The following is an 11,732-nucleotide window of genomic DNA, read 5'->3' as shown; positions in this document are numbered from 1 at the left end:
TGGGACATAGATATATTTTGTGTGTTGTTTCTGGATTCGTTATGTAATGCTTCTTTGGCTGCTGTGTTCCAATTACTTGTTTCCCAAGGTCCCTCACACATGTAGGGTGGCAGTGCGCTCATTCATCTACTAGCTGGGATCTTATCTTTTATGCCTGGGATTGCCCTCAATTATGTCTGTGCCAAAGGCTCTGGGTTTTTGTGTAACATAATAATTTTATACTCTAAAAAACTAAATGCATGTTTTGAGAGCCACTTGGCTGGAAAAGTGTGGTAAATAGATAAAAATGTGCTGATTATATGGGTATGTTAAGAGCTAATCTGTTCAAATCATTGAATAATTAGTAAAATAAATGAATAGTATAATAAAAAAGAATGGAAATGGAAGGAAGTGTAAAGATGGATAGTTGATAATAAAGATGGATGATGTTGATAGATGAGGGATAGAGAGATGATGATAGATGATAGATAGATATAGATAGATAGATAGATAGATAGATAGATAGATAGATAGATAGATATAGATAGATGATAGATAGATGATAGATGATAGATAGATAGATAGATAGATAGATAGATAGATGATAGATGATAGATAGATAATAGATAGATAGATGATGATAGATAGATAGATAGATAGATGATAGATAGATGATAGATAGATGATAGTTGCATTGTGAATTCATGTTAAATGTGTAGCAGAGCAGGCAGGTAACTGAGCATAGACATGTTACCTGTGTGGGCAGGCTCTAGCACACAGCGCTAGTGAGGCAGTTTCAGCCAGTCGCTAGAACTCTTTATGTCAGTATTGCTAAAAGAATGACTGAGCGCTAGAATCAGGGAGCTGCTCAAGTTGCAGGCAAGTTGCAAGTTGAATGTGAGCGCCCAGACGCTGGTTTGCTGGGGCAGAGCAGCGCTCAGTGGAGCTCTCAGTGTAACGTCACACAGCACAGAGCGCTAGTGATTGCGGCGCCTGGGGAGTGAGTGCGCAGTCAGGTGTAGCGCTACACACAGACATGCCTGCATCATTTCTGGCCAGTCACACCGTGCGGGCATCAAGCAGCCTCCAGTCTACGGGAAAGCCAGCGGCAAGACGCTGTTAGCAGTCCGCGCCCTGTACAGGTAATATAACCTTTTTTTGTCCCTTTCTAATGAAACAGTGCTGATCGGAGATTGGAAGGAGTAAATCACAAAGGAATGGTAGCGCAGGGTACTCTCCTTATGCCTATGTACAGAGATGATCATGTAGGTGTAACTACCTTCTGCATTGTACTTCTAAAGGGATTCCCCTGAAATGGGCAGCTTCTGGGGTGGAACTTTAGTGGACTTGGGGAAAAGCTGACTAGTTCGTGTGATTCATGTGTCTGTCCTGGGAAACGTTGCTCATATAACTTGTGGGGAGCTTCTTTGGCTCAAGGCTGTTGCTGGAATAAACACTTTTATGTTGCTAAAGCAGTAGTACCAACCAATGCGTAAACTGGGCGGTAGCGATTATTTACCAACTGATGCTAATAAATGTGTAACCTCTATTCTTTTAATGGTATGCTCTCTTGTTTCGCATTCATTTGGTTTTGACTGCGAATTAAGTCTGTGGAATTTTGAAATAACAGTACAGTTCTACGTTACGCAGTGGGACAGCAGCTTGTACATACTCTGAGGGATCCCTGATTTTTGCGCTTCCGTTGTAGGTCTGAGTTTCAACTGATAAAGTGTGTTTGGCTCGCAATCATCCAAAGCCAGAGAATGGCATAGAAATGCCCCTTAGCATTAGGCTGGAGGATAACCCGTCAGCAACCACAGGGCCACCTGGATCAGGAGATTGGTCAGAGGAAATGACAGAGCTTGCACACACACTCCTCTGCACATTAGGAAGTACTTCACTGGAAGTTTACCTATTATGTCTATACAGACAGATTTTCATTAAAAAGTAAACTTTTAAAACATGTTAAACAAATATATTGATTACAGAAAAAAAAAGTATTTGCTTTCAGTGTTAATGGTTCATTGGGGTCCCAGTTTAAAACCCGCCTCATTGGGAATAGAATACTTTCAATTCCTGGATGGGTCTTCTCCTGTGTGTCATTGTTATGTAGATCAAACTGTTTGTGGCAGGACAGGACACATTAAAATGGCAATGCTGTCAACTGAGTTGATTACATGGACTATCCTGGAAAGTGAATTGTATTAAGAGTATCCTTATAATATTGTAGCTGTTTTTCACTTCAAATGGCAAGTGCATACAGCTACGGAAAAAACGATATTTATTTTTATCTATCTATCTATCTATCTATCTATCTATCTATCTATCTATCTATCTATCATCTATCTATCTATCATCTATTTATCATCTATCATCATCTATCTCTATCTGGCTATCTTATCTATCTACCTCTGTTTCTCTAGCTATAAGACAAACACGTTATTCTTCATTTAAAGAGTCTGTCACCAACATTGTTCCCTGTTTTCTTTACTTTGCTGTTACCTTTCATAGAAAATTATACCAATTATGGAATAAGAAATGAAATATAGTAGACCTCAAATTTATAAGGGCAAATACACAGTTGAAATAGCCTTAGCAATAGAGATATACAAACACCTTCAGTATTTTAAATAAGGTGGTCAAGTTGAGAAGAAAACAAAGATGTAGCGATTTTTATCTTAGTTAACTAGCGTTTACTTGCGTTTAACCAAGCGACAATACAAAAGTATCTTCGCCTGTAAATTAGAGCAATTAGGCGGCACATATTATATTATGTATACAGTGGTCTCCAGATAGTCATCAATCACCCTCAATCGAGCTGTCAGGGTGGGCAGATTCGTTCCTGGAAGGCAGTCTCCCAGCTGTGGAAAGAGAAGAGAACATCGTCATTAATTAGAGCATGACCCTGGGGCGATCCACATGCCTGAACCCAGGATTCTAGCTGAGCAAGTCAGCACAGCAGTGCATAGAAAGATAGTTCTGCACCTTATCTGCACTGCCTTTGCATACAACTTCTGTATGGGTCTGTAACCCCCACCCCACACCTTTTTTTCTTAAAAAAAGTAGGGAATTGAATACCTTAGTATAAAAGTCTCATTAGCAGTGAAAAGGTTAACCTATGTTATCTAGAAGAGTAGTTTTACAAAAGCAAAAGCGACCAGTCAAATCGTCTCATATTAGTTGAACACAATCTTGTAAATGAATGAAAAAATGCATTTTTAATGTACCTTTTATTTATGCATACTTTAGGGTATGAGTAAAAGTTATTACCCCAAGTTACCATATAGGTAGATCTGAGTATTAACACCTCCCAAACTGCTATTTAAAGGAAATTCTAAGAACTGGTGCCAAAGTTTATGTGCGCCCTGCCCTGTCCCAAGCATTCAGCCTAACCAGAGAACTGAGACTGAATGATAAATATATACACCTTGAAATGACATCAGGCGATGATATAAGCTAGTCTGATAATATGTTAGAGTGATTTTGGCTGCCCGTTGAAACAGAAACATCTATTACTAGATTCAGGCTGATCGAAATTGCCAAAGGAAAAGTTCCTGCAACAAGCAGTGCCAAAGTGTAGATTTATTTCTAAGCCAGGTGTTTTACACCTGCAAATATGGTTTCCCATATTCTTTTGTTTCTCTTAGGTGAGACAGATCAAAGCTAATAGCACTGGTGAAGTGCCAAGAAACTTCGTTTCTTTTCACAACTCCAAGTGCAGGGGGTTTAACTCTGCTTGTGCCGACCCAGAAGAAGAAGCAGAGAAACCATCCCATATGCTGCCTTTACCCGTTGTGTGCTGGACTAGCCAATCTCAGAAAAGAAAGTGTTCTTTTAATTATCTAAAGCAGGAGGCTTATTACAAAAATCAAAGGTAGCATGTTACTTGTGTGTGTATATCTGATTTTATTTCTTCAATTACGTACACAATTAGTACGCAGTGTAGTCATTACAATTATTTGGGGTCTCTTGAATGACCAAAAAAATCTTTAAAATGGACCAGCATGTCCCTCCTTTTATGCTGCATGTAATTGAGACTAATTATTCGTGTGAGGTGGGAAGAAGCAGATGCTCATTAATTAATTTCTAATTAAAAGTTGATTTCCATCCATGAGTAAGTAAGAGGAAGAAAATCATTAATATATGTTTTCGGTGATTGTTTAAATCAAATCAATCATTTCCCAAATGCAGGCTAATACTATAGAAACACCTATAATTAGCTTGTAACAGCACTTGAAAAATCCATAAATGCAATCGCTTTATATCAGTATTTTGCACCCTTGAGTGCTCTGGATCTGATTCCATAGGAGAGAAGGACAGTTCCAGCCTTGAAAGGGTTATCTGACGTCACAACCTGGGTCGTTTAAAGCTACTTGCTTCTGACCTAACTTGATTTTACCCTATTTCTACCTGCCTTATTTTTAGCACTTTTCTAAACTGTCTTAAAGATTTTCTTGGGTTAGCCAAACAGTTTTGTTTACCCGAGGAAGCTCTATTTTATTTTATGGGGAAATAAAAGTGCCTTTGTTCTCTCTCTAATAATCACAGAGGAACCTCTGGACACCACCAATCGATTGTAAGGGGAGAGGATCTCGGTGCCATCCCGCTGATTAAAGGTTTCCTGCCTTCTCAGTTATCTGGGAGTTGATGTATAATGTCATATCCTCAGTTTGGCTACCCATATTCCTCCACACCTCAGGTAAGAGCCAACTGCCAGTGCCTTGAGCTGGCCTTAGTCAAGTTCTTGTGTGCCCTGATAATGCAAAAATCAGACACAGAAAGGGCTGAGGGTCCGACTAGTACAAGTGTTATCATTACTACATTCACAATAGTCAGGTAGGAGCCGAATTCTTGCAGGCACTGATAACAACACTGTAACATGGTTACATGGGCAACGGGATAGCATGGGGGTACTATGGTGCCAAAGCTCATCCTTATATAATGCAGTCACTAACTCTCAAGAGCACTGATAACTTGTGTAACCAGTATTCAGAGCACATAGGCTGCATTCCACCTACCTGCTATCATCTATCTATCTATCTATCTATCTATCTATCTAATCATCTATCTATCTATCTATCTATCATCTATCTATCTATATATCTATCATCATCTATCTATCATCTATCTATCTATCTATATCTATCAGTCTGCATGTAGCTATATCTATCTTGATCTGTCTGTCTTTATATGTCCGCAAAAACGCCTAGTGATTGTTTTTATAATTTTTCCTCAGTTCTTGATGACCACCAATTCCCTTTCGACCTGCTGCGAATCCAGTGGAAGAAGTCTGTCCGACTCAGCCGCGGCAGCTTCAGCCCAGACCCCGGTCTATTGCCCAGTGTACGAGAGCAGATTGTTGGCAACTGCCAGACATGAACTCAATTCTGCTGCAGCTTTGGGTGTCTATGGGAGCCCTTACACCAGTACCCAAGGATATGGAAACTATGTTACCTACGGCGCTGATGCCTCTGCCTTCTATTCTTTGGTAAGTGCACACTTTCCATAACTCTCAAATGTAACTTTTTGTTTGTGCATTAAATGTAATAAATAAATAAAGTGGTTAGTGAAGTTATAACCATGAGCGGAGATCTTCTTTATTGCATCTACCATGGAGATCTCTTATACTGTGTAAAAAAAAAATAAAAAGAAAATGAATAACGTTTCGATCTGAAGGTTTCCTTTGGTCCAACGTAAAACCTATATCGCTTGTCTGTGCGTTATATTTACAGGATAGAATAGTTATGTTTGGTTGAGCTTTGTGTGTTTATTTTAACAAAAAGGGAGAATCTACTTATTTAAGATTGTGTTTATGTTTTCATCTTTATCCCTTCGGATTAACATAGAGAAATTATCTCCTCTTCTGCACAAATGATAAACAGAAAGTGACAAGAAGAGATGGATGTTGTCACCTAGTTTATCTGTTCCCTAGTGCGGAATATGTATTAAATGTGTATAAATTGTTTTCCTTATCTATAAACATATTAACAGTAGAATGAGTTTGGTGGTGACTATACAGTAGAACACAATCATTCATTATATATCTGCCGCAATAGGGAGTAATATATAATTCTGTCACTAGACTGGGGGAAATTCCTTCCGCTTATTGCCACTATATATTATATTTAAATTATTAAATAGTGTCTGGGTCTGCCTGATAACAGAGAATGGGACTGATAGAGAAAGGGGGTCTTCTCTTACCTACAATCGTGTTACTAAATGCTCCATGCACTAATTAAATGCCATATACTTTATAAAGGACTTCTGACCTTTTGTTACAGAATGCATTCGAGTCAAAAGATGGCACAGGATCTGCGCATGCGGGAATCCCCCAGACTGCTGCTTACTACCCCTATGAGCACACACTCAGCCAGTACCAATATGACAGGTAAAGGGTGAACTCTGTTTTCAGTGTTTACATCACTAAGTACATGATAGATTACAGTTGTGTTCTCGCTTTTTTTTTGGTAAAGGACAAGTATAAACAACTGGGACATTTTTATTGCAACTAAATTCTGTAATATAATAACTGCACTTAATGACAAGCAATTGGTTATGACTTTAGCTTTTACAGTTAACTTGTGATTGTGCCTAGAGGGATTTGTTTTTATTTACTTAGTTTGGCCTATTTTACATGGTACATCTGTTAAAATGTTTCCTAAAAGGGGACGCCTTTAATTATATTAATAAATAAAATCATAATCTCAAGCAAATGATGTGTGGTATGTTATGGATATACGCACACTATTAAATTAATGATATTATTTTAGAGACAATATATCTATCTATCTAGCTTTCTATCATGCCATGTTGATATACAAGCATTTTTTTCACCCACCCCCCCCCCCACACACACACACACACACACACACACACACACACACACACTACCATTTGTATATACAGAAAACACTTGCTGAGTTACAAGGGGGATGCACAGGGCACACATGGGAACCCTGCAGAGCTGTGACACAGCTGTCTGACGCCAAGTGAATAATACAGAAACTACAGAAGAAACTATATAGTGATGTACAAATGTTAGTATATGAAAGCTAATTCCCTATAGATGTATGACGTGGGAGAAAAACTGTATATATATAATATGTAAATCAAAATGAGTAAAACTACATTCTTTGACTGCAGAGCTTCTATGATCTGGTGATTTCCTACTTTATTACCTGCACCCAGTTATTTCTCTTTGATTACTGGATTGTAACCACTATGGCAGTATACTAGTTCCTTTGACTGGAGGTATTAGGCTCTGTAGATGGGTCCATTTGCTCTCAGTGTGCCACATTGATATACATGGGGTGCTAATTGTCTCTCACTACAAGGGCATGTGAGGTTAGAACCTGCCGGCTTCATGGCACAAAGTCCCTCACTGCTCCAGTTTTGATGGGTCTGTAATTCCAGGGCCGGTTGCATCTATGAAATCCCTATTATCCCATCTCTTCGTTGGCCAGTGTTCCCCTCTCCGCCCTGAAGGGACGCAGACATTTTTTACCTTTCTCCCTGCCACCCATTATGCTTTAAGCTGCACAAAACCACTTAAGCCATTCGCAGTCTTTTTTTAAAGACCTCTTGGGTGCCCGTGACCTTTCAATTTGATGTGCATTAAATATTCAGTTGCAATTCACTGTCTTTATACGTTTTTACAATTTCATCAACAACAGCCTGAGAGATGGCTAATAAAGGAGCGAAATGGAAAATATTTATATTAACAGTTATACCCTAAGGTCATTCAACTAGCATTCATTTCCAAGATATTGCAGACTTAACTAGCGTATATGTGTATTTATATATAATGTATATATAGTGAAATGTCAGCTAGATAACTGTGTGTTTATGTGTGTGCTTATGTATGTATATTTATTTCTGCCAGCCGTTATAAAATATCTAGTCTCTAAGCATTAGTGGTATTTTTAATATACGAGTTTGTTTTATGAAACTTCATAGGCTTCTCGATTCAGGTTTGCACATGTATACACGATGTACAGTAGCTACCTGCTACATGCAATGCAATGTCTGACCAGGCTCAGTTGCACTTTGCCTAAGTACAGTATTTGTAAATATACAGTTATATTAGGTGCACAGGTTGCATTGTTGACTGATTATTACTGGGATTTGGATATGCTACATCATTTTAAATTGCTTTCCCCACAGGTATGGTACCATGGATGGGAGCACCCGAAGAAAGAACGCCACTCGTGAGACCACCAGCACCCTAAAAGCCTGGCTGCAGGAGCACAGGAAGAACCCTTACCCCACCAAGGGGGAGAAGATCATGCTGGCCATAATCACCAAGATGACCCTCACCCAGGTCTCAACGTGGTTTGCAAACGCTCGGAGGAGGCTAAAGAAGGAGAATAAGATGACCTGGCCTCCACGAAACAAATGCTCAGATGAAAAGAGACCTTATGATGAAGAGGAAGAAGAAGAAGAGGAAGAAGATTCCCAGAAGGCAACCATCAAAAACGAGAAAAAAATTGTTGGTATGTATTTTTCATATTTTTTTGAGAAGCACAGCACCAGCCCTATTTACTTCCCAAGGAACCGATTGGATGGGGCCCAAGTTCTACTTCTAGACAGGTAGAGTTTCTATTGGGGGCAAAAGTGCGCCTCTTATGTCATATAAAAATTGAATGAGAGGGACTTGATTCTGGTTGGTGCTAATGAAATATATAAGTATAAGTATTACTCCACAATATTAGAAATAGAAAACTTGGCTAACCAGTCTCATTCGTTTAGTGCATTCTTTATCTATATGGAGTTAATTACTAGTACTAACCTGACTAAATTGTAATAAAACCTTCCAATATAATAAAGGTAGTCACGTTGTTCCTCTCTTACTTGAACAGACGAGGAAGTGGCCAGGGAGGACAAAGCCCTAGATCTAAGCGACCTGGAGGACTTTGACGCCATTGAGTCTGAAAGTTCTGAGTGTGAACTGAAACAACCCTTCCATCACCAGCCCCAAGATGGGCACCAATTGAGGCAGAGAGATTGTGTCAACGATCACTGCAAAGACGTTATTCTGAAGATGCCAATAACTCCAGCTGCTAATCAAGAACTGGATAGGACAAAGATCTGCCACAAACCCGGGGTTGACCAATGTGAACAAGACGTACTAAGAGGAAGACAAAGAGGTGGCGAATCTAAAGCTTGCTTTCAGCAACAGCAAATCTTGGATTCCAAACCAAGAATATGGTCTCTAGCCCACACAGCCACCTCATTAAATCAAACTGAGTACCCATCTTGCATGTTAAAGCACCAAGGCTTGTCTTCTCCTTCTTCATCTTCATCCTCTTCTGCAGTCTCCACACCAGTTTGTGTCATTGACAGACGTCAGGATTCTCCAGTTACAAGCCTTAGAAACTGGGTTGATGGTGTTTTTCATGATCCATTGTTTAGACACAGTACTTTGAACCAGGCACTCACCAATACTACGGTTTCGTGGGCCACGACCAAAGGAACACTGATTGACTCTGGCTCCTTGGGACGTTCTGTTGGGAATCCAACTAATGCGATCAAGGGACAGCTACCTAATATACCACATGACACAAATAAGGAGTTTATTGCATTCCAAAAGTCTGGAAGCAAGATGTTCTGTTCCTAACATAACCTTCTGAAACCCAGACGTATTCCCTGCACTAATAATAAGTACTATAGGGAGATCTGTGGACAAAAGGTGATGCTTTGAATGGCAAAATCATTTCAAATTTTGATTTGGAAAAACATTTATTTTTATTTAAATTATCTTTCCTAAGAAGGCTTGGTCATGTGAAAACTATTTAAATATCTAAAAAGCACAAACGATTTAAGGCTAAAGTGTCGGAGCTGTTACAGTTTACAACCCAAAGTTTACAAAGGCAACAAGGAAACCGAACAATCTCTACTTTAAGATCTTATTTAAGCTGCATGATAGATTAGTTTAAGGTCCATGGAAACTTTTTTTTTTTTTTGACTTGTTAGTGATTCACGAGCAGCACTTTTATCAAGTTTACACTTATGCACATGCTGGGCTTACCTTTGCAGTTCGATTTGTTCTCTCCAATAAATTGTCTGTTACAAAGGTAAAAACCTAGTTTTCTTTGAGTATCAGCACTATTCATATTGACCTTAAGCAGCAGCGCTGGCGTCCTTAGCAAAGCACCAACAACTCCCTATTTACCGTTCTATCTTTTATTTCTTATTTCTTTCTTTCTTTCTTTCTTTCTTTCTTTCTTTCTTTCTTTCTTTATTTTCTTTCTTTCTTTCGTTCTCACTCTGACACACATACAACATGCACTTACCTACTCAACCCTCTCTCCCACCTATTCTCATACCCTCTCCCCCTCCCCCTTTCTCTCATACTTTCTATTTAAATTTCAATAATTTGATTGGTAAGACGAAATGCAATTTAACTTTGTCAGTGTCATTTAGGGGTTAGGTGTTGAGGTACGGGGTAAGTGGTATCTATAGGGAAATGATCGTCTCCAAATACACTCTCTCACACAGTTATACACAAAACATCCCAACTGTTCCCAGAAGAAGTATACACCACTTGTGTTGATGGCCTTTTTAAAAATGAAAGTCAATTCTCATTAGGCTTGGTAATATGAGTTGAGGGAACCATCTATACAGGTCTCATTCTTTATAGATGTATTTAACAGTGACTTCACAGCTGCTAAAGTGGGTTTTTAAACCACCGCTTGAGCTTAATGCTTCCCATTGCTTACAACGGGTTTCCATGAACAGGCATTAATATTTGAACACTTCAGGGTAAATGATTTACAGTTTCTGACGTTAAAATATTAGTGCAGAAGAGATGGCTAGATATAATATGAATAACAAATGTTTCAAAACGTATTTAATATTTTCCACATGACATTAAAAGTGAACTCTTCGTGTCTTCTTTTTTCACCTTTGTCTCTTTTTGTGCTTTTGTTTTGTGCCTCCGTGTCCTTTTTGTCACTGTCCCTGTCTTTATGTATTTATACTGTATCTCTGCCTACCTCTCCCTGTCTCATATCTCTTTGTCTCTTTCTTTCTCTCTTTCTCTCTCTGTCTTTGTCTGACTGTCTCTCTCTACCCAATTCATTCCCTATTTTATTTCGTGCACATAATATTATCATAGCTAAGGACTCATTTCCATGTTGTTGCGGTGACTAGCAATTAAAGGAGTTAGTTTCTCGCAGTGGATCATATCCTTGGAACTTGGGCGCAGGCAGCTGTAATTGGATTGTATGCAGTCATATAGGCTGTCATTGTATTGACTTTCGCTCTCCTGGATGATATTATCGAGATCACTGAACCTCTCCGTTGATCCGGCTGTCAGAAGCCGAGAGAGGAGCCCCCGGCCTTGGGTAACGTGCATCAGCCAAGATAATTTGAAGTGAAATTTTCATTTTGACAGTAAACCCCTCAATTTCTAAAGGATCTGTACCTTGTGATCTCAGTGGCAGGGGGAGGCTTTACAGAAAGCCACGTCTTCAAGTGAAAAGGGCAGAAGAACTCGAATTACTTGTAATAGATAAAAGGGCAAAAAGAGAGTCAAGGGTACTTGACAGTAATAGCAAAAACTGTAGTCTCTAGGGAGAGAAGGCTTGCTGCAGGCTGCCTGGGCTAGCAGGAATGCTAATGCTGCACTGGCTAACAGCACAGAGACTAACCCAGTCTCTGCTAGAGCAGCAGCTATTGTGATATTCCAAGACCTGGAGTCGGCTATAACCGTATGGGGATGCTTCCCAGATAGACAAACAAGCTGAAAGATT

The 11,732-nt window shown here is 39.3% G+C and overlaps 1 protein-coding gene across 1 annotated transcript; it reads left to right on the top strand.

Annotated features, from left to right (window-relative positions):
- Positions 1–947: 947 nt before the first annotated feature.
- irx4 (iroquois homeobox 4) lies at positions 948–10,059 on the top strand. The gene is given in 6 exon segments (NM_001276692.1): positions 948–1,121; positions 4,528–4,678; positions 5,216–5,467; positions 6,261–6,367; positions 8,143–8,471; positions 8,838–10,059. Coding segments are annotated over 5 exon segments (1,491 nt in total). The 5' UTR covers positions 948–1,121; positions 4,528–4,633; the 3' UTR covers positions 9,596–10,059.
- The last annotated feature ends 1,673 nt before the right edge of the window (positions 10,060–11,732 follow it).

Source organism: Xenopus tropicalis, chromosome 6 (assembly GCF_000004195.4).
Source record: "Xenopus tropicalis strain Nigerian chromosome 6, UCB_Xtro_10.0, whole genome shotgun sequence".
Lineage (NCBI taxonomy): Eukaryota > Metazoa > Chordata > Amphibia > Anura > Pipidae > Xenopus > Xenopus tropicalis.
This window is presented reverse-complemented; position numbering and strand designations above follow the sequence as displayed.